Here is a 23,368-nt window from a genome sequence, read left to right as displayed (position 1 = left end):
TTAAGTGTTGTAAGCACTAGATTAAGGATGGCTATAGTGATTTCCAAAGCTTTGTCTATATAATTCAAAACAACCAGTGTTTACAGTTTCTCTCACTGAATTAATTGGTTTTATTCCTAATTATTTGTTCAGTTGAAATAAATTGACAATGATGTTTTTTGACATATTGATACAGCTGAAGCTATTTCTATTTTTTTTCTGAATGTAATCCCTTTTTAATATATTTATTTGGTGGGTCTAATTCTTGTCCAATTTAACACTGTTGTGACTACATTGTATGGGGCAGCTAGATAGTGCAAAGCATAGAGTGCTGGATCTGGTATCAGGAAGAACTGAGTTCAAATCCAGCTTCAGACATCATCCCTGAAAAAGTCACTTAACTGTGATCGTGTCAGTTTCCTCATCTGTACAATGATCTGGAGAAAGAAATGGCAAACTACTCCAGTATTTTTGCCAAGAAAACCCCAAATCAGGGGTTTGGATATGAGTTGGAGTGGACATGATCGAAGTGACTGAACAACAAGACTACATTGTATGTTTTGTTGGATGATGTAAAGGATCATGAAATCATAAATTTAGAACTGGAAAGGCCTTTGAAGGGTGAGTCCAATCCCCTCATTTCACAGATGAGAATACTGAGGCACATAATGACTAAATGATTTGGTCAGTCAAACAGCTAATAAGCATTTGAAACAAGATGTAAATTCAGATGTTCCTGACTCCAAGTCCAGTACTCTAGTTACCCAGCTAGGGAAATAAGATGGGAATAGATTTACTATCCATCTAATTTGTTTTCTTTCTCCTTCACAGTGCTGGTAGAGCTTCCCAAAGGATATCCCTACCATTATGGATGATTGCCCTTATCACATTTGGAATTCTGGTGATTTTGGTAGTAACCATTGGTCTCCTTGTTCATTTTTTTGGAACTGGTCAGTATTGTTTATGTTTTGATTTTTTCAATTAATGACAATTTAATTTAATTTTCTCTTAATTGTTATACACTCTTATGAACAGTTAGTTATATTTTGGAAAAACTTTTATTGGGTACAATATTTATTTTATAATATTACGCTCACCATTGAAATAACAATAGCCAGGGCTGGAATTGATTGATTGATACAGCTTTCTGCCTTATGTTATAAAACATTATCATTAACATAATTACATACCTATGTGGTTATATGTGGATGTGGAAGAATAAGAGTGTTTGGGATGAATAGAATGATCAATATTATAATGAGAACATTAAATAGTCAAATTTAATGTCCTGTATAGCTGGCTGTAGTCAAACTGTTGGTATAACCTTTGTTTAATATGATAGAAAATCAGCCTATTTTCTGCACTCTTATATCTCAGATTTACAATTCCTAACTGGAGTTGCTGAGCTGAAGGTCCCAAAACCAATGGATTAATCCAGAAAATGGTCCTTCTAATAACAGATAACCAAAATGAGTTCCTGACAACATTCTTGCTTCTTAACTATTACTTCTTAACCTAAAGAGAGGACTCCAAAGATGAGAATTTCAGATGTTGTGACAATATGCATAGGAGGAGATGAGGAAGAGGATATTTGGAAGAGGGAGTAGACCTTTCAATGTGACCTCATATAGCTTAGTGCCTACTTTGCTCATATATAGGATCAACTTTGAACAGTTTAAATCAGTTGAATTGAATTAGTTATAAAGGGAAAATAGTCCCAAGGCTTTGTTATTTTGTTAATTATCTTCACTATCTGTTTTAAAAATGAAATTTGTTTCATGATATTTCTGCCTGTGAACCAAAAGGCACCTGGACCTGGGGAATGTGTTGGGATGATCACTTCGAAGTACCCAGGAATTAGCCCCAGTGGTCAAATAAACCCACTTTCAATACTTTACTTCATTCTTACTTTTTAAAAAAAATTTATTTATTTATTATAGCTTTTTATTAACAAGTTATATGCATGGATAATTTTACAGCATTGACAATTGCCAAACCTTTTTTTGTTCCAACTTTTCCGCTCCTCTCCCCCACTCCCTCCCCAAGATGGCAGGTTAAATAATACATGTTAAATAATTTAAAGTATAAATTAAATACAATACAAGTATACATGTCCTAACAGTTATTTTGCTGTACAAAAAGAATTGAACTTTGAAATAGTGTACTATTAGCCTGTGAGGGAAATCAAAAATGCAGGCGGACAAAAATATAGGGATTGGAAATTCTCTCTTTTTCTCTCTTTCTCTCTCTCTCTCTTTCTTTCTCTCTCTCTCTCTAGATATTTCTCTCATTAAAGTGTGTTGGTAAATGTTTAATAACCAGCTTTTTGAAAATGCATGGCGTTTTTTGTTAAACCTGAATTATCAAAATTTTTTCCATCACTTTCTTAAGTTTAGACAATAAACAAAGCAAGAAATCAAGATTTGTAGCTTTTTCCAATTCCTGTCATGTGTCCTGTGGTGTAAATACTCATGCCGAAAATTTCACATTTGGCTCTTTGGAGCCGATATGAGTTGACTTCAGAGCACAACTCTGCATAGGATCATAGTTTTAGAATTGTAAAGGACCTTCAAGGTCATCTACCCCAACTCCCTTATTTTATAGATTATGAAACTAAGGTTCAGAGAAGTTAAATGACTTTTCCAAGGTCACCCAGATCTCTGACTTCAACTTCACCATTCTTTCTACTGCACTAGATATATGGATATATGTATTATGCAGTATAACTGGAGGGTTACTAAAACACATATTGCCTCTATTAAGTGAATTCCAAAAATTCAATCACAATTATCACAATTTGAAAATCTTACGATTAATAGATAAGCAAAAAGTCAAGCCATAATTTCCTGAAGGCCACTTTTAAAATGCCCCACACTTAGATCCATAGCTTATGTGAACAAATATAATTTTTGCTATGAGGAAACAGACCTAGAGTACTTACATAACATAAATTCTTGAAAATAGCAAGTAGTGGAGCCAAGATTCAAATTAAGGTGCCTCAATTCCCAATCCATTAATCTTTTTTTGTAATACTATGCTGCTTCATTATGCCATACTTCCAAGGAACACTACATCCATTTTCTATTATTTCAATAATCTTTTTCCAAAACTATCATCTTATTTCACACAAATAATTTCTCTCTTCACACTGCTTAACAAATGTTCCCCGATCTTGTCCCACACCCTCTGTCTTGAGATATTCATATCTAGAATGCATTTTTTCTTCATGTCTATCTATAGAAAACCCCCACCTCCCCATTCAAAGGCCAATTCAGATACTACCATGAAGCTCGGACTAATCCCTTTCCCCCAGCTGAAAATAATTTTATTTTTCTCAAATTTTCTTTGAGCACTTGGCTTACTTCTCTCCTATGTCCCATCACATTCCTCCTTGTCCTAGTCTTCAGGCTTCTAGTTTTGAAAGACAAAATCCACCTAGGATCCTTTCCTAGTTCTTTTCAGATTCTTGAAGGGAGAGAAAGACTTTAGGAAGAAGTTGACATGCAGAAAAACTGGCAATCCTTGTCATATTCCTATTTCCACCTTACTATACTAGAGACCTGGGGAATTTCACCTTGGTAAGATCTGAGACACTTTCTCAGTTGAACTGAATTATTTCTCTCCCAAAGTGAGACCTTATTTACTCTGTGTATTGTCTGGTACATAGTCATACATATGTATATGCATATATATATGTATGATGTATATATTTTTTTATTTCTGTTTGCTATCAGTTTGGAAAAAGAGTTTTTTTTTTTTAATTATTTGCTATGTGCATTCATTGTGGAAATGGCATCTGGTAGAAAGGAGATCAAGCCTCAGATATACATCCAAGCATAAGATCCTCCTTTCCTATTAATGGATAATAATGAGAACTATAACTTGAATATAAAAAATCTCCCCTGCTTTGGCAATAGCTAATGAAACAGAAGGATTTAATTCTAAATGTTTATCTCCTCTCTCTGAAGAGATCAGAATGTCCACTTTCTGGATCAGCTTTCCTGCTTCCTTTCCTGGCAGGAATCAGTCTCACTTGAAATCAAATTAGGAAAAGGATACTCTAGAAATACCTGTTCTTGTCCTACTGTGAGCCATATTGAGATAGACCCATAAAGACATATATAAACTAGATGGACAAAGCAAAAACCCTCACACCTCCTTACATGAATATGAATAAAATGGCTGAACTAGATAGTGTACTTTGGGCGTGAGAATCAATTTACAGTAGAGCTTGGTAATAATCTGTCCAAGGTAATAAGGTATAGTATAAAGCCTCTCTACAAAGAGGTGCAGGAAAAATGCTTCTGGGGCATTGAACAATATATGTAGGGGTTATGGTGCTGGTATCACACTAGAAAAATGGGGACTCTACCCCAAAGAAGAGAATGCAAGAAAAGAGTTACTCATATGTCCTTGTTTACACAATAGTATAAAGTCAGAAGATCACTAGGCTAGGAGAATTTGCATAAGTAACCTTAATAAAGTGGTCCACATAAATTAATTTCCATTTTGTTCTTTCCTGAAAAATTACTTTAGAGAAAAATGACTAAAATCATCTTTCTCTTTCACGTGTCCAAAAAATAAATGATTTCTAAGTGGGGACATTTTTATCTGGAGTCAGAAGACATGGTTTAAACTATGGACTTTGCCATTTACTATCTGTGAGATTTTGGTTATCTAGTTCTTTGGGTCTCAATATTCTAATCTGAAAAGTCAGGGACTTGAACAATATGACCCCAAAGGTTCCTTCTAAGTGTTAAATTTATGATTCTAGGTACTATTGTTTGAAGCAAGGGATCTGGACTTTCAGGATATCCTTTTCAGCTGTATGTTCTCTAAAAATTTCTTTTTCTTACAGAAAGGACCCACTATTATCAAGGTACCTTTTTTGTCTCTGGTATTTCAGAGAGTTATGACTGTAGCAAAAGAACTTCACAGGACAGCAAAGCTCTGAGTGAAAAAATACAGAATCTGGTAAGTCAGAAGTGGTGTATTCTTTCTTACTTCAGTCTACATTCCTGGAAATTTGAGCATATTAAAACAATTTGCTTATTGTCTTGTTTTTTATTTTAACAGATGTTGGATACATTTTATAATTCTAGGATATCCAAACAGTACCTTAACTTAGAAGTCATCAGTCTATCGTAAGTCATTTCTTTCAATAACTAGAAGATTCTTTGATTTAAAAGAGACCATTTCCAGTAAGTGGTCATGTAGTTTGAAATGGTGGCAGACTCACTACGTACAAAACAAGAAGCTAACACTTTACAATAATCCCTATACTTCAAGTTCCTTTAGAAACAAAACAAAACAAATAATACTCTTCAGAGATATCGTGTAATCAGGCCACCCCCCCTTTTTTTTTTTTTAATGTAGGAGAACATTAGATAAGTAAATGGTAGAGGTTTACAAATAAATTAAATCATTAATGTCTTCTCTTAAAAAGATGATAGAGTCAACACAGAATACTGTATAGAGACTTGGGAATGAAATTGGGAAGATATGATATTGATGTTTAACTATATGAACCTGAGCAAGTCATTTCACTGCTCTTAACAAACTCCCTAGCCTTATCTACTAAGCAATAAATTGGTTGCAATTTGTGATAGCAGAGAGAGTTTCCAAATGGAGTTTTTTAAACTGATGAAGTCACAGAACCTTTTACTGTTCAAATATCTAAGAAGCCAAAATCTAGCCCTGGGTCTTGGAACCTACTGATTTTAATCAATTTCCCCAACTATGGAAAGGAAACAATTTTCCTCTAGAATTGTTCCAGGAAACTTTACCTTTGGTCCTAGGATACTTTCCTCTTGAATTCTTTATCAATATTTCCCTCATCTCAAAACTTCTCAATTTAAAACTTGAGGATTCCTCAAGTTTCATGGCCCTTGATCCAGCATGAGTTCTTAAATTCAGAGATGTGGCCCCTCATCTGACTAGAGAGCAAACATCATCACAGAATGAAGAAGAAAGCACTGATAAATTAGAATAGTTCTCATGATATCAAAATCAGAATTCTTCAACATAATCCTGAGACATTCCCCAAAGTTATAACATCTCCATCCTTTATACTCAGAATTACAGAATCACAAAATTTTGGGTCAAACTGGGATCTAAGCCATCATTTTAGTCTAATCTATAACCAAAAAGCAATCCCAATTTAATACACATAAAAATATTCATCTAGTCTCTGTTGGAGACCTCCAAAGATGGGGAACTCCTGACCTTTAGAAGGCAATCCATTTGACTTTTAGATAATTTTGATTTTTTTGGATAGCATTTATAACATTGATTTCTTATATTATTGGGGAGAATTGCTGGAGATTCAGGAGTAATTTTAAATGAATTTTTATTTCATTTCTCTGTAAAATTCATTTCTGTAAAATTGTAAAATTTTGTAAAATTAAGGGCTAAGAACTGTTTACTCACAAGAAGATTTTCTATTTTCTTAAACACAGAATTAACCCACTTCAATAATTGTGGAACAGAATAAGTCGCTCATATTTACCATAGTGCAAATGTGTGAAATGGCTGCTCTTTTGACCTAGGATTCCCAATTCTGGGAATGTTCTGAATTATAGCAAAGCTCCTATTTACTATGATAATTGAGAAATTGTGTTAATTACTAAATGCAGTTTTAATTATGAAATTTTCCCCTTCTCTCCAATTCTTCTTGTGGAAAATATATAAGATAATATTTTCATGCCTTAGTAAGTAAATACTTACTAGTAAGTAGACATAGAGGCAATATGGTCTGGTCTCAGAGGCAGGAAGAATTTGTTTAAGCACTTTCTCTGAAATATACTGACTGTATAACCTTGGCTAAGTTATCTAACCTCTCAATAAAACTAATACTCTAAGCCCGAAATCAGGTGTTGATAAATGAAGTTTCCTCACCAGGAATTCTCCAGATTAATAAAATCACAGATGTGACTTTAAAAAGAGCATATTGAACTATTTTTCTGATATCGAGGTTTTTAAAAATAATAAACCAGAGTTGTCACTGTTAAAACACTCTTTTATTCAATGCCATAAATGGAGATGTAGATTTGGCAGGATAGCTACTGACCTCTTTTGCATATCCTTGATATTGTTGTTCAGTTGTGTTTCATCCTTTGTGACCCTATTTGGGAGTTTTTTGGCAAAGATACTGGAACGGTTTGCCATTTCCTTCTCCAGTTCATTTTACAGATGAGAATACTGAGACAAATATAGGTAAGTGACTTGCCCAGGATCATATTGGTAAGTGTATGAGATTAGATTTCATTTCACGAAGATAAGTCTCCCTGATTTCAGGACCAGTTCTCTTATCTACTGTGTTAACTAGTTGGCTTTGTCTTTGATGGTTACTTTGAATACAGCAACAAAATCAGCTTTTATTATTAGACATTTCAACCTTTCGGACATGTTTAAAGTCAGGAGAAAAAACATCGTTGAGACTGTTCACTTGTATTCTGCTCACTTGAGGTTTTAATGCTAATTCTAGCATCACTACTCATTGATTTTGCAGCTCATTGTCTGGCCTGCTAATGTTAATGTTCATCCATTTGTGATATTAGTTTTTGACTCTAGCTCTAGACCATATATATTCCTCAGGTCCTTAGAAACTTGGCAAAACCAACTGTACATGGATAAAACCAACAAGCATGGACAGAGTAAACTTTTTTTTTTTGATTGTGAATCTAGACTTGACAAAGGATTTAATAATTTAAAGAAGGAAGATTGTATGAATGCATAAAAGAGCTAAGAGATCCTGAGGTATCTGAGCAAAGAAGGAGAAGGTACTATTAACAACATATTGACCTGTTCCTATTGTTTTTAGTGCTGATACCAATGGTGTGGTGGCTAAAATTTGGCTGGCATTTAAGTTTGTTCTTGCTAAGAGGGCTGACATGAAGAGAAAAATTGAAAGTATCTTACATCAGATGCTAAAGGACAACAAAAAATCCTTGGCTACAGACCCTTCTTCTCTTAATATTATTGGTATTTTCATTTATTTAATAATAATGATAGTGATGATGATGATGATAATTACAGTAATAGTAACAGTAACTAGTACTTATGTAGAACATTTAGAATTGCAAAACACTTTACGTGATATTTAATTTACCATAATTTCCTAAAGCTTAATTTTCCAAGGTCATTGGAAGCAATGATAATTCAAGAAAAAGTGAAATAAAACAAAACCTTTGTTACAAGTGAAATCCTTTCCTAATTCTCAAATTATCTGCAATAATAGGGATTAGGAAAGAAATAAAATCTGTATGTAATCCACCATCTCACATTTCAGTCACACTCATAAGATTGTAACTATAGAGGTGGGAGGGATCTCAGAGGCCTTCTACATTAATTATAGATTCCTTTAACTTTGAACATTTCATCAAATCAGCTCACATATTATAACACTGATTAGTTTGATTTGTCTTATCTTATTGGTAGCATGGGGGAATGACTAATTAATGGACATTTTATTTATTCATCATTATATAATAGAATAGAGCATTATTATGAAATCAAATAGAAGAGACCCAGCTAATACATTCAATTGAATAATTAGACTGAATAATGTCTCCATGTAATTGGTCTCCAAAAATAAATTAAAATCTTTATCAGAGACATAAATAGGAATTCTGTCACCTGGGGAAAATCCAGTTGAGCAAAGAATTTAAGGAGATAATGGGATAAGGAGTGGAGAGTTCATGTAGTCGTAGGAGAGAAAGACTGACCATGAGTACCATCATGCTGAGAGATAGAATAGTCTATTTTTTTTTCTTCCTCAGTTTTGGTGTGGCCTTAAATTGTCCTGGCCCATATTTTCCTCAACTCCCTAAAAAGGGAAGGTTAATAAGATTTGCAACGTTTGAGGACCCTGGTCTCCAGACCTTTGTGGGAAAAATATATTCTATCAGTGGAGGTCAAAGCTTACTACATCATTCTACTTATGGCTCTTTTCCTTATCAAACTTTCAACTCTTGGGAAATAACATCTTCCTGCTAATTGTATGCTTTACCTTTTTTCTTATTTCAGAAATCAGTAAAGAAGATGCTGACAAACTTTTTTTCAACTGTAAGTTTAAAAATATTACAATGGAAAATATTTTATGTTTAAAAATATATATCCAGAGATATATTCAACACAACATCTACCATCCCTTTAAAATCTTAAACTATATCATATGCTGAAATATGTAGTAATGTTTTCCATAGTAGATGCACCAAAAGCATTTGTATAAAGAATGAAAGGGGGACATTTTCCCTTAAAACATTCCATTAATAGACAAACCATTGGTTGAGTGGGAAGAGATTGATAATAGAGTTGGGAAGTTGTGAAATTGTGGGGACTGTATCAGGAAGGCAAGTAGTGAGATTTGTAAGATTAACAAGAGCCCAAGTGTGATGAATGATAATCATTTTTATTGGAACTAGTCAATGAACTTCTATAATTTTTTCTAGCAATGCCCAGTACCCTGAGAATAGGGAGCAAGGTGGAGGGAATAGATGTTCATAGATAATAATCATGAAATTATAGTTGAAAAGTCAGGTTATAAAGGCAAAATTTTTGACCAACCTATCTGTTACTGGATTTAAAAAGAATTAGAATTTTATGGCTAGGTATCATGGGTTTGGGTTTTTAATACATAATATTTTTAGAAGACTCATAGCTTTTTATAGCTTATTCACATACACAGTTGATTCTGAGGTTAAAAATACCAGAAGGGAAATCAGTTAAAAACTTTAATGTTTTATAGTTCTTAGCATTTCTGTTAACAAACTGTTTAACAGTACCTACTGAGTGAATAGTACTTTTCTTATATCAAAGTAGACTATTGTTTGAAGAAGTTAAATATTTTCCACTTGAATGGGTTAGTATTTATCTGTCTCTAGGCCCAAAGCACCTTTCTTTTTCACCAGAGTTTCTCAGACATCCTTAAGAGCAGTTCAGCAATGATATCACCAAGTTTATCAGAAAACTCCCTCTCTATCCTGATTGTAGTCCACCCAGGTCAGAGACTTCCTAAACTCACTGAGAGAAGATACATATTTTCCTTACAACCTCTTCATATACTGTCAGTTTTCATTCCTGCTAGCCAGCTCTGTTTTATCATTTCCTGTCTAAAGATAATCTTTGGTAGAAAAAATGGAGCAAATTAGCCATTAGATTGTCTTTCCTTCTCTCTGTCATCTGTTTTCATTGAGCCATTCACTTTTAAGCCAAGGCTCTATGTTTAACTCGATCTTCCTCTTGCCCTCAATATATGGTTTTAAAAGTTAGTTTTATCCTCATTAATATTTATCTCAAGACAATAAATTTTGGGCTTTAGCCTTCCTTGTGATATTCTTTGGATGAGTCTTCAGCTACCTTCCCTTACTTCCACTTCTCATATGTGTCCTTTGTAAGTCTGAAGTGGTTGATAAGTTAGTTTACTGTGCAGACACTGGTATCTTTATTCAACTCTAAGCAATGCACTTTGCAAACCTTAACATGAGATACACACGTTTCATATACATATATACATATATTATTATTATCATTAACCAGAATGAATGACAATTGCATACTGGGGTTATATAACAGACTAGAAGCAACGTGAAATAGTAATGTGTCATGGCAGTCAGAAGAGCTAATAGAATCTCAGACTACATTAATAGAAATATATGGTCCTTAAACAAAGATTCCATTGTCTCATTGTACTCTTTCTTGGTCGTATGACTTCTAAAATATTGTGTTTAGTTCTGAGTGCCACATTTAATGGATGTCATTACAAATAACTGGAGTACCTCGGTTTTTATTACGAGAATTTCATCCTTGAGAGCCTTTCATATCTGATGATCCAAGCTTCTTTTTAGAATCTCGGGCTATGGGAGTCTCTACTTTTTGAAATCTCTTCTCCTCAAGTCCATGTTACATTTCAAAATATGCCCGACTCTCATTTCCTTATTTATCACAAACTCTCAGATGACACATTATTACTTCTCAAGGTTTTCACCCATATGGAGTGTTCCCACCAATTACAGTTGTGAGTCTGGTCAAACCTTAATATGAATGAGTTCACTGTTAGCTGATTCTGATTAAAGAAGAGGGGAAAAAAGAGTTTGGGAGGTTAATGGTCCCCAAATGGAATATGAAAATTCTCTTAAATAGGGCAAACAAAATAGAATGGAAGACAGGAATCTCTGAAGAAAATGTTACTTTCTGTGCAATTTTGACAGCTCTGTTCACATTTACATTTAGTATACTCTTCTAGTCATTGGAAACAGCAGGTTTTTTTTTTTTTTTTTACTGTAATCAAACATTTTTATTCTTAGTATTCATAAACTAACAGCTCTTTCTGACAGGTTGTGGGAGACGACTAAAACTGTCGTCAGAGGACCCACTCATGGAAAATAACAGAATTGTAGGAGGAAAGCCTTCCAAGGAAGGAGAATGGCCGTGGCAAGCCAGTCTAAAACTGAATGGTGTACACCACTGTGGGGCTTCTCTGATCAGCAAAAAGTGGCTGGTATCTGCAGCTCATTGTTTTATAAGGTAAGTCCATCAGTTGAAGTAAAGAGCAAGGAGTGAGGTAGTCTGGTACAGGTTAAAGAGCATTGGACGTCAAGTCATGACACTTGATTTCAAGTTGTGACTCACCATTTACTAGCTTTTTGAAGCAAATTATTTACTATCTCTTAGTCCCAAATTATCTAGCTATAAAATGAGGCTATAAGGACTTGCCTAGCACCCCCACAGAATTATTAGAAGAAAATGCTTTCTAAAATGTTATATAAGTGTGACCTTTTAACATTATTGCTAAATACAAAGTAAGAATAGTTAGATGGTATAGTGGATAGAATATCAGCTCTGCAGTTGGGTTACTCTAGTTCAAATCTGGCCTCAGATACTTATTAGCTATGTGACCCTGGGCAAGCCACTTAACTCTTTATCTCAGTTCTTCTTCTATAAAATAAGCTGGAGAAGGAAATGTCACCACTCCAATATCTCTGCTAAGAAAACTCCAAATGGGATCACAAAAAGTCAAACAGAACTAAAAAAAATAATGATAAAGAAAGCAAAGTGCATATCTGAACAATGCTTACTTCAGTCAATGAACAAGAACTTATTAAGACATTACTATATGCCATCCACTTGGTTATGCTCTGGGGGTGTCAAGAAAAGTTAGCAACAGTCCATGTCTTCAAAAAGCTTATATTCTAAGGGGGAAGACAACTTGCTCAAAATGAGAACAGCTAAGGATATGTACAGAATGGTCTTTGGAACTTAAAGCAGATTTGGAAAGTCTGCAGAATCAGATGAAATTCAGGGTTATACCTCCAGGTATAGGCTTGGTATTAGGAAGAACTGAGTTCAAGCCACTCCTCTGGAATACAATGACAATGTGACTCTGGACAAATTACTTAATACCTCATTGACCCAATCAACATTCTAAAACTACCAATGGCAGAGTGGCCAATAATCTTCATGGGTAGGGGAAGTTTCATCATTGGAAGCTCCATATAGAAATGAAATCTCATGTCTAGTCCCCCCAAATGTGGGAAATAATAGATTTAAAATAGGAAGATCATTATGGCTCAACCTCCTGATTTTACAAATGAGTTGAGAATCTGAGAAATGGTATGAATTGTCCAAGGCTCATATGGCTAATTGGTGTCAGATAGAATTTGATTACAGGTCCCTTGATTTTTAAGTGAAGCTCTGTATCTTTAGAACAAAGGAGACATTTGAGTCTCTTAAGTAAAATGGCAAAGAAAGACCTAATTTAAGCCCTATTAATTAGTTTTTTCTAGGGACAACACAGCCAATATAGGAAATTATTAGTTTTAATTCCTATATGATATTATATTTCTTGGTTTCCCTTTTACAAGTGGCACTAATATAGTGATTGTTACAATTGATAGGAGGTAGAGTCTGTTACACCTAGAAATCTCTCATTCCCTTTTGCACTACAATGTTCTTGTTTCTATCTACCCTCTTAGAGCTCTACTCTTATAGTGCAGATGACCTGTTAAATGGGGCCACCACTTCCTCATTGCTATTTTTGTATACAGAATTAATGTCTGAAAATGTGTATTAGCTTGTAGCCTCACTGATTCACTTCCCTTGACTGCCAGTGAGACATAGCTCATAACAATACATAAAATATAAAGGGTGAATCCTTCTCTGGTTCAGTCTAGCTCAATTTTAAACTCAGCTCAGCAGAGGAACAACATTCATAACTTCAGATATAACATAGTTCCTTTAGGAATGATGAATTTTTATTTATTTATTTTTTTAAATAGCTTTTTATTTACAAGATATATGCATGAGTAATTTTACAGCATTGACAATTGCCAATTGTTCCAATTTTTCCCCTCCTTCCCCCTACTCCCTCCCTCCAATGGCAAGTTGATCAATACATGTTAAGCATATTAAAGCATATATGTCCTAACAGTTATTTTGCTGTACAAAAAGAAGTGGAGTTTGAAATAGTGTACTATTAGCCTGTAAAGGAAATCAAAAATGCAGGTGGACAAAAATAGAGGGATTGGGAATTTTATGCAATGATTCATAGTCATCTCCTAGAGTTCTTTCCCTGGGTGTAGCTGGTTCAATTCATTACTGCTCTATTGGAACTGATTTGGTTGATCTCATTGCTGAGGATGGCCAGGTCCATCAGAATTGATCATCATATAGTATTGTTGTTGAAGTATATAATGATCTTCTGGTCCTGCTCCTCCTCCTAACAATGAAAACTATTATAGGATCTTAGTTTCAGCATGGAAATAATCTGAGATTTTCTAGTCTGATGCCAGAGAAGCTAAGTGGTTTGCCCAATGTCATGCAGGCAGCAAGTGTCATGGCCAGTATTTGAACAGAAAAATGAAATAGGATGCTTCAGAAGGTAGTAAGTTCTCTATTACTGATGGTCTTTAACAAAGGCAAGATGACTTCTAGTTTTAAAGTACAAAGCAATATGAAATAATGGATTTTAAATGCTGGATACATGTACTTAAATCCTTCCTCAGACATTAGGGCTGTGATCATAGGCAAATCATAGCTCATTAGAGCTTCTTTCTGCTTCTCTAAGATGGGAAAACAAACTACTTGCCCTAATTAGCTAAAAGAATTATTGTATAGAAAGTGTTAAATAAATTTAATTGGTACTTTTTAATCTAGTCAGTTTCAAGTTCAGGTTTCTTTGAGGTTTCTTCTAACTGAGATTTTATGATATTGCATAGGATCCTGCCTTCCAATGTTCGTTGTCCTACTTAAAGATCTTATATTAGGAGAACAAAAGTAATAAGATAGTAGGATTTTTATAAAATTAATGGCATGAAAAATAAATATTGTAGGAGTTCAGAAGGAAAAAAGATCACTTCCATTTGGGAAAGACAGAAATTTTTTCACTGAAGAAGTGAGATTTCAAGAGATGATAGGGAAAAAATAATGGAAATGAAGGAAATTCTAAAAAGACAAAGCATAATTTGGAAAGGCAAATCTCTTTGGAAAGTTGGACTGTAAGTGGGAAGATGAAAAATAATTGGGATAATGAACACACCAGTTTGGCAGGGGTTTTCACTGGAATGAAGTTTTTGTATGGCTTTGGGAGATAGACCTGGAAAGGCAGATTTAGGTAAACTGTTGTGAAAAAAGGACATGATAGGTTATCTAAAAAATCTTAATGTTATGAAATAATAAATCCTGGGTGTAACATTTTGACTTGGATGCTGAAGATATCCAAATTAAACTTTGTCCTTAGATCTAAAGACCCTAAAACATGGACTATCACTTTTGGAAATATGGTAAATCAGCCCTATATGAAACAAAATGTTAAAACCATCATTATTCATGAAGGTTATCGATCTGCTTCTTTGTGGAATGACATTGCTTTAGTGCAGCTTGTTAAAGAAGTCAAGTTCACAAGCAGTGTTCGTTCTATTTGTCTTCCTGAAGCCACACAGGATTTTTCAGCAGGTGACATGGCTGTTGTTACAGGATGGGGAAGACTTTCCATGAAGGGTAAGTTCTTCAGTAAAAACTAAATAGCCTCATGGAAGGTGCACAAGTTACAAAGAAGACCCTATTGAATGTTGTGCAAGATGAGTCAAAAACATCTCCTATCTTCCAATTCCTGGTGTTGGACAGTTCCAAATACTATTCAGTGAGTCAGTATAGATGAGTTAGTACTTAAGGAACCTAACTGTTGGCACAATCTGGTTCATGGGAAATCTGGGCATGGGAAGTAAGTCTGGTTAAAACACAACCTATGAAGTTACCATATATGTCAACATATTTAAACAAAAAATGGCATTTCAATGGTAGTATTTGGAAATTCACCTTCTAACATTGTGAGATCAGATAGCCCTGGGAGAAAAAATAATCAGCCAGTCAATAAGCTTTTATTAAATGTCTACCAATGTACCAAGAGTTATGGGGATACAAAAAAGGGTAAAAATATAGTTCTTGCTTTCAAGGAACTTACAGTACAATCAAAAGAAGGAAAGAAGTAAAATTTTTGTCCAATAAAGAAGCACAACTGAAGGAAAGAGAATGGTGTCTGATATTGCTAGATATCTTTCATTTTTATGTTTCCCTTATTTTGGGAGTGTCCCTTTCTCTTAGTCTTATGAGGTGTGCTATTTAACTATATTAAGTTTAAGCACATAGTTTACCACTGGAGAGGAGTCAGAGAAAATGTCTTCAGTTCAACAAAAACTTTGTGAAAATCACTCATTTGCCCTAAGTATTATATCTATCCCCCATCCTCAACCTCCAGCCCCTGCTCTACCAAATTTTATTTCTTTAAAAAATCCATAAGAAGACTCATAAGTTTGATAGTTGGATAGTAAGGTAAATAACCTTGACACAAACGGGGCCCGAAACATCTGTAAGATCTAGACACATTGATAGATATTTGGAATCTAGTTAATTTCTGACCCAAAGATACGAGGAGTGAGAAAAAAGCCTAGCATGGAAGTGTTGTAAAGATTATTCACTATTCCATTTCTTAATATTTCTTTTTAAGAGATCTTGGTGACCGTTCAATATTTAAATCATCCCAAGAGTAGGGAAATAAAACAATAAGTAAGAAAATAAAATATATCTCCTCCTGGGTCTCATTTAGAATAGTTTATTAATAACAGAATTTGTTATTTCTAGGACCACTCCCAGTGATACTTCAACAAGCCAAAGTGCAAATCATTGATTCAGATACTTGCAATGACCCACAAATATATGCTGGTATGATTAAAGATTTCATGCTATGTGCAGGATATTTGAGTGGAAAAGCTGATGCCTGTAAGGTAAGTCTGAAATGCAAAAGCAACCAAAAAAGACAACCTTTATCCCCAAGAAAATTATATTCTAATGATGGGAGATAACATGTGAAGGGAGAGCTGAAACTAAGGATGGGGGGAAAGCAGAGAAAGGAGGGGAGAGTGCTTACAGGTAAACATGACAGCTCTCAAGGAGGCAGAAAAGTCTGAAGAGTGAATTGAGGTATGAATACTATCATGCTGCTTGAACATCCTGGCAATTAGGCAACTCCATGGAAATGAAGTATAAAAGAAATTCCTTGGCATCCATTCATCTATTCATAAGTATTTATCAAATCTTACAGTGTATCAGTGGTTGTGGATACAAAAAGGGCAGAAAAATAGTCCCTATCCTCAAGGAGCTAAGATTCTAATGGGTAAAATTATGTGTAAATATATGGATATTATATAAGAATCAGAGTAGAAGAAAAGTATAATAACAATAAGAATGACATGATAAACATTTTCTTTTCTTTCTTTAGAATGATTCTGGTGGACCATTAGTTTCACTTAGTTCTAGTGGTGTCTGGTACCTCCTTGGAATAGTGAGCTGGGGAGATGGATGTGGTAATGTGAACAAACCAGGTGTCTACACCAGAGTGACTTTCTATCGTGACTGGATTGCTAAAAAAACTGGAATCTGAAGAAGCAATTTATGGCATGTAACAAATATTGATCAAGAATTAATGTTTAAAATGTATTACTTTCACATTCTGAATAATGACCAAAATATTATCTAAAAAGCATGCTCAGAAAATTGCTTATTCACATATATTTTTCTTTGAATAAAAATAATCCCTTTATTTTACTCCAAAATGAAACTGAAGCAAAGGACAAATGGAAAAAAAAAACCAAAATGTAAATTTTGCTGATTTTCTGTTTTTCTGAGTTATGCATGCTGATTCAAAGTGAATGTTCCTCTCAGTTATATTTCTTTTTTTATTTTACACAGATCAAACACAACTGGCTCAAATTGATTGTTTTATTATCAATATAGAAAAGAAGCAAAACATTATTTGAATGTGTCTAAAGCTCTGTGATTCCTAGTACAGTTTTCATCACAAAGTAGATACTTTTAATAAGTCAACAAACAGTTTTAAAGTACCCATTAAGTACTAGACATTGAAGAGGAATCAGAGAAAATATGCCTTCAGTTCAACTAGACTAGACACTGTGCTAAGCACTGAAGATACGAAGAAATTTTTAAAAATTCCCTATTCTCAAGGATCTTACTATTTTATGGGAGAGATGCCCATTACAAATAAAACATAGGATAAATTGAAGATAAACTTAAGAAGGAAGATATTAATATTAAGGGAGATTGGCTCAATCTTTTTGAAGAGGTAGAAGCTTAGATGGCACTTGAAGAAATCCCGGGTAAAGCAGGAGATGGAGGTGAGGAAGTAGAGAATTCCATGCATGGAAGATAGCCAATGAAAATGAAAGAAATTGAGATGCAATGTCTTAGAGGAATAGGTGAAACTTTTATTAATCACTTACTATACACAAAGCATTGAACTAAGTTCTGGGAATCTAAATAGAAAAATAAGACAATTCATACTTTTAAGGAACTTACATTACAATGCAGGAGACAATAAATATGAAAGGTTTCAGCTCTAAGTCAGATACAAAGTGATCCTTAGGGTGCAGTAGCACTGTCAGATAGTTCAACAGCAAAAATTAATAAGATTTTATCAGAGAAAATAATATGAAAGAAAAGTCATTAAAATCTGCTTTGCTATTGCACCCTACTGTGTTATTTCTGGGGCCATCTTAGTACATAAATTCTGCATATTATCCTAATTATATGATTTTTTCTCATGTTCCATATGGTTCTAAAATTCTATCATTACATAATTAAGATAATGATGGCTAGTGGGAAATACGGAATGATAAAGTTAGAAGGAATCTTAGAAATTATCAACTTAAATGTTCATATTGAGGAATCTAAGTCACAAAAATTATTAAATCTTCCTCATCTCCTGGCCAGTTAAAAAGAGACATGAGATTTTTTTTTTGAAAATTTTTTTCTTGAAAATAATTTTTTATATTTATTTTCTATGCTCCATTCATGTATTACTAACTCTCCTCATAAAACTATTTAAAAAAAACAAAGCAAAATTAATCGGTTAAGCAAACTTAATCAGTTAAGCAAAATTAATCAGCACAGCAATCACATGTGATGACATGTAAAATATTACTCATCTATAATTCCCTACCCTTCCACTGACAGGTAGGAAATGTGTTTTGTCATTTATCCTTTGACACTAAAATTGGTCATTGCATTTAATATAACTTGGTATGACTGTTGGTGCTATTTAATCCTATATTATTATAATCATTATTATATTTTCCTGGTAATACTTTTTTATTTTGCATCAATTTATGGAAATCTTCCTATTTCCTTTAATTCCTCATACTTTTTTTTTTTTTTGCTTTTTTTTTAATAGCACAATTGTATTTTTAAACATTTGAATTCAGGAAAGTAAGTCTTTCTGATTCTGGTCCAGCACTTTCTTCACTGTTCCACCTAACTACCCTAATTTGTTCAACTATTCCCTAATTGATTGGCACTATTTGGTTTACAATTCAATGTCAGAATTTCCCTTAGTGGTATACATCGCACCCCACCCATGTCTGCTCATCCTATATTTTGTTCGTGTCCTCCCATAAATCTTTTACCAATATGCCGAGGACTTTCCTCTGAGACTCTAAATATTGAATGAATATCAGTGGAGTATGTGGGATGCCCACAGTTTATTCCTCAGTCTTGCCACATGATGACCAGGCTGTTTTGTTCTCTGGCTATAAGTGTACCTGAAGGTATCCTTTATTTCTCTTTTTTAAATTGTGCAATATGCTGCATCCCATTCAACTTCTTCATGTACTTCTCCATTGTCTTTTCACTCTTTTTGCTGCCCAGCAACACCAAGAGAATAAATGATGTTTAAAAAGTAAGCCTATATATAAAAACAAAGTATCATGATCCCAAGATCATCTCTAACACAAAAGCCTGTGACTTTAAAATCATATTCTTTCAGTGATGCTATGTGATTCTAAATCATGTAACACCATTTTGATTTCAGAAGAATTAAAAAAAATTCAGGTAACTTGAGTTCTGTTACTTTCTAGTGCCATCATTGGTTACATTATTGTAATTTTGTGTAGGTTGTAGATTGTTGCATTTCTTCTTTTGAAAAATTTTCAGAAGTGATTTCAAAGAATTTGTCTACTTACAAAAAGCAAAATTTGTAGAGAACTTTTTCCAATATGAACTTGGGCCAGTATTTGGGTTAATCACAACCATGATCAGCCTATAGTTTCCTCCACAGTAATACAAAATACAATCCATTTAGAGATCACTTATCCAGTTAACAATAAGTGTAAAAGTCATAATGTTTATCCGATTTAGTTGTCTAAGGAAAACACTCAGTTTACAATGAAAGTTTCCTAGTTCAATACCCATTTCATTAACAATAACAGCAACACTAATACTAACCCCAGATATTTCTTGTGTACATCAAATTTCCAAAACACATTTACAATTTTATCTCAACTGAATTTCTAAAAACAAGCCTTTGAAGTAGATAGGGAAAATATTGGGATCATACAAATAAAGAAACTGAGAGTTTAAGTAACTTTCTCAAAGTCATATAGGTAATAAATACATCATGATGACTTATTTGACTTACCAAAATTTAATTTGCAAATGTGGGGAATAGGTAGAGAACTGTTCTGTATGATGCTCTTGACATGGGTTCAAGTATTTCTCTGACATATACTAGTTGTGTGATCATGGCCAAATTACTTAAACTCTCAGTGTCTCTAACAACTCTCTAAAACTATAAATTATATTACAGATAAGTTGCATCAATGAGGAGAAATGCCATGCTGGTTTGAAATCATAGTTGGAACAATATACAAATTATAATAAAACAATATTATTATATTATATTATGTTGTTGTATCATATTATCATATCATATTAAATAATATAATGTAATATTATATTAAACTTTTCTCCCAAAATTACACTTTAATAGCTTTATTCTTTCACATTGGCTACTCAAGAATGATCCTCTATTTAAAAACTGCCTTGATCAAGGTTTCTGTTTTCTTTTTCTGTGTTTCCCTTCTATACTTCTCATATTCTATTCTTCCGGATTCTATGAACCTCCTATGTCATGTATTTCTGGTGTTGGGGATTCAAGTTAATAACATAAAATTATTTTTAAAAGGAAAAGATGCAAAAGACTAAGAAGTGGCAATTTACAAGGGAGAAATAGCCAGACATATTTGGACCCTGACAAAGACTTTTCATAATCCTAAACATATAAAGCACACTCAACAAAGCTGTGATTGATTAAAGAAAAAAAATTTAGAAAGACAATATAAAAAGGAATATATTAAAACATATTAAAATAATGTTCAGTCAGATATTAGTAAAACTTGTAAAGGATAAGGAAAAATTCAATATCAAAGTCCAAAAATAATCATGAATTAATGCCATTCAAGAAATTGTTGGTTCATACAACTATAGGAGCTGATAAAGAACATTGGGTGACACATGTGCAAAAATGTTTGTAGCACCCCTTTTTGTAGTGTGAGGAACTAGAAACTGAGTGGCTGCTCATCAGTTGGAGAATGGCTGAATAAGTTGTGTTATTCGAATGTTATGGAATATTATTGTTCTGTAAGAAATAATCAGCAGGATGATTTCTGAGAGGCCTGGAGAGCCTTACAGGAATTAATGCTGAATGAAGTAGGCAGAACTGGAGATCATTGTACATAGCAACAACAAGATTATGAGATGATCAGCTCTGATGTATATGACTCTTTTCAACAATGAGGTGATTCAGGCTAATTCAAATAGACTAGTGATGGAGAGGAGGCATCTGCAGTCAGAGAGGACTACAGGAACTGAATGTGGACCATAACATAGTATTTTCACCTTTTTTGTTGTTGTTTGCTTACTTTTTTTTTTCTTTCTAATTTTTTCACCTTTTTGATCTGATTTTTCTTGTTCAGCATGATAAATGTGGAAACATGCATAGAAGAATTGCAAATGTTTAACCTATATTGGATTACTTGCTCTCCAGGGAAAAGGATGGAGGAAGGGAGGGAGAAAAATTTGGAATACAAGGTTTTGCAAGAGCAAATGTTGAAAACTATCTTTGCATATATTTTGAAAATAAAAGCTATTATTTAAAAAAAAATTACTGGATGGGTATAAGATCAAAAGAATAAAAAAAGACTAGCTGTTACTTTTCTCACTCCTCAAATCTCACTCCTCAAAACAGTATTCTTTCCTTCCTCTTTACACTTTTTGTTGTTATTCAATCTTTTTCATTCTGTCTGATTCTTCATGTCCCCATTTAAAGTTTCCTTGGCAGAGATACTGAAATGGTTTACCACTTCCTTTTCCACCTCATTTTACAGATGAGGAAATTGAGGAAAACAGCAAGTAAGTATCTGAGGCCATATTTGAACTCATAAAGATGAGTCTTCTTGACTTCAGTCTCAGTACTTCATCTGCTGTACCACCTAGCTTCCCTAGTTCTTGAACTGATAGTCTTAAATAAGAGCTAAAGAGTTAAACGTTGCTCTTTTTAAAAGTTGTCTCTATATCAGCAGTTGATAATCAGGTAATATATCAGCAGATATAAACATAGTCACTTCACTAGTTTATGATAGACAGGGAAAAATTAATATTTTCTCCAAGAAGATTTTAAATAACATTTGTAGGACTCTTGAATAAAGAAAAGATATCTCAAATATAATCTCAGTTAACATTCCTCACATAAGCAAAGTCCTACAAGTAGATACAGGCACATATGGAGTAGAGGAAGAACTTGGATCAGAGTACATAATAGTCTTGTCAAAGAAAAGGACTATTTCTTCTTCCAAGATTGGAGCAAAGGGTAGAGAATGGTGGGGGAGGGTAATATTGTGTTATAGAAGTAGAGTGAAAAGAGAGCTCTTGAAGGATGGCCTCAAATTTCTCAGTAAAATATGATCCATTTTTTTTTTTTTTCTGTTAATAAAGATGTAGGAGTTACATAAGAAGATTAAAGGAAGGGAAGGTTTAGAATAAAGCCTCTGGGGATGTGGGATAGTGAGTTGATCAAGGAATAGTAAAAGGATTAACTTGCACCAGTGAATGAATGCTGATGTTGGGATTAGATAACATGAATTTGTAGTGCACACAAACTGCAAAGGAAAGGTGGCTTTTTTCCCCTATCTTCATTCAAAAGCTTAGGGTGGTAGGGAAGATGTAATTCATGGAGGAGAGAGGGACAGAATGTCGGACTGGAATTTGGGAAAGAATGGAAGGACAGAGGGGCAAAGGTAAATGATAACATAAAGTTGAACCAATTAACTTCTTTAAAATTATTTATTTGACTCAAATAAAAACAGAAAAAATTGCCATGTGTACAGCACTATAAAAGATTCAAAATATCAAACAATAAATTTCCATTTCAAGAAAACTATATAATATTATATATTGTATTCAGAGTTGTACATCTTTGCTTTCTTACAGGTTTCCTTTTGTTCTCTGCTGTCCACTTTTTACTTTGTTTTTCCCCCCTTCCTCCTCCCTCCCTTTCTTTCAAGAAAGCTACCATTAAGTGCAGATACACATACATATTTGTGCGTGTATTCACACATATTTACATATGTACATGTATATACATACAGCATGTACATATATATCTATAATCATGCACATTTATACACATATACATTTATGTAAAGCTGTACTATGCGTTTTTGTCCTCTGAAGATAACATATTTCATAAATCCAAGTCTTTACATATTTTTTCTAAATCCATCATTTCATCATTTCCTATAGCTTAGTAATATTCTAACCTTATAATATCTAGTTTAAATAGATATAAAATTGCTTTTAGTCTAAAACAATGTTGATTAATATGGTTGATATATAGCATAGTTTCCCTGTTTTTTCTCTTTTGATTAAATCTATTTTAGCTCTAACTTTGCCCAAGATATTACCATCCTTGCTTTTTTTCTAATAAATTTTATGTTTGATCATTAATACTATGCTTATTTCCTATCCCTGTTGACTCCTCTACTTT

At 33.6% G+C, this 23,368-nt stretch overlaps 1 protein-coding gene across 1 annotated transcript; it reads left to right on the top strand.

The window, feature by feature from the left end:
• Positions 1-850: 850 nt before the first annotated feature.
• LOC100916319 (transmembrane protease serine 11B) lies at positions 851-16,915 on the top strand. Its single transcript, XM_012552225.1, has 9 exons — positions 851-929; positions 4,838-4,953; positions 5,056-5,123; positions 7,802-7,962; positions 9,007-9,045; positions 11,316-11,505; positions 14,717-14,976; positions 16,117-16,259; positions 16,754-16,915. The coding sequence occupies exons 1-9, from the start codon at positions 851-853 to the stop codon at positions 16,913-16,915; spliced, it is 1,218 nt and encodes a 405-aa protein (XP_012407679.1).
• The last annotated feature ends 6,453 nt before the right edge of the window (positions 16,916-23,368 follow it).

Source organism: Sarcophilus harrisii, chromosome 6, assembly GCF_902635505.1.
Source record: "Sarcophilus harrisii chromosome 6, mSarHar1.11, whole genome shotgun sequence".
NCBI classification, from domain to species: Eukaryota; Metazoa; Chordata; class Mammalia; order Dasyuromorphia; family Dasyuridae; genus Sarcophilus; species Sarcophilus harrisii.
This window is presented reverse-complemented; position numbering and strand designations above follow the sequence as displayed.

Coding starts and splice junctions, on each gene's coding strand:
- LOC100916319 (XM_012552225.1), top strand. CDS start 851: ATGATTGCCCTTATCACATTTGGAATTCTGGTGATTTTGGTAGTAACC. Junction 5,124..7,801: donor TTAGAAGTCATCAGTCTATC/GTAAGTCATTTC, acceptor TATTGTTTTTAG/TGCTGATACCAATGGTGTGG. Junction 16,260..16,753: donor GAAAAGCTGATGCCTGTAAG/GTAAGTCTGAAA, acceptor TTCTTTCTTTAG/AATGATTCTGGTGGACCATT.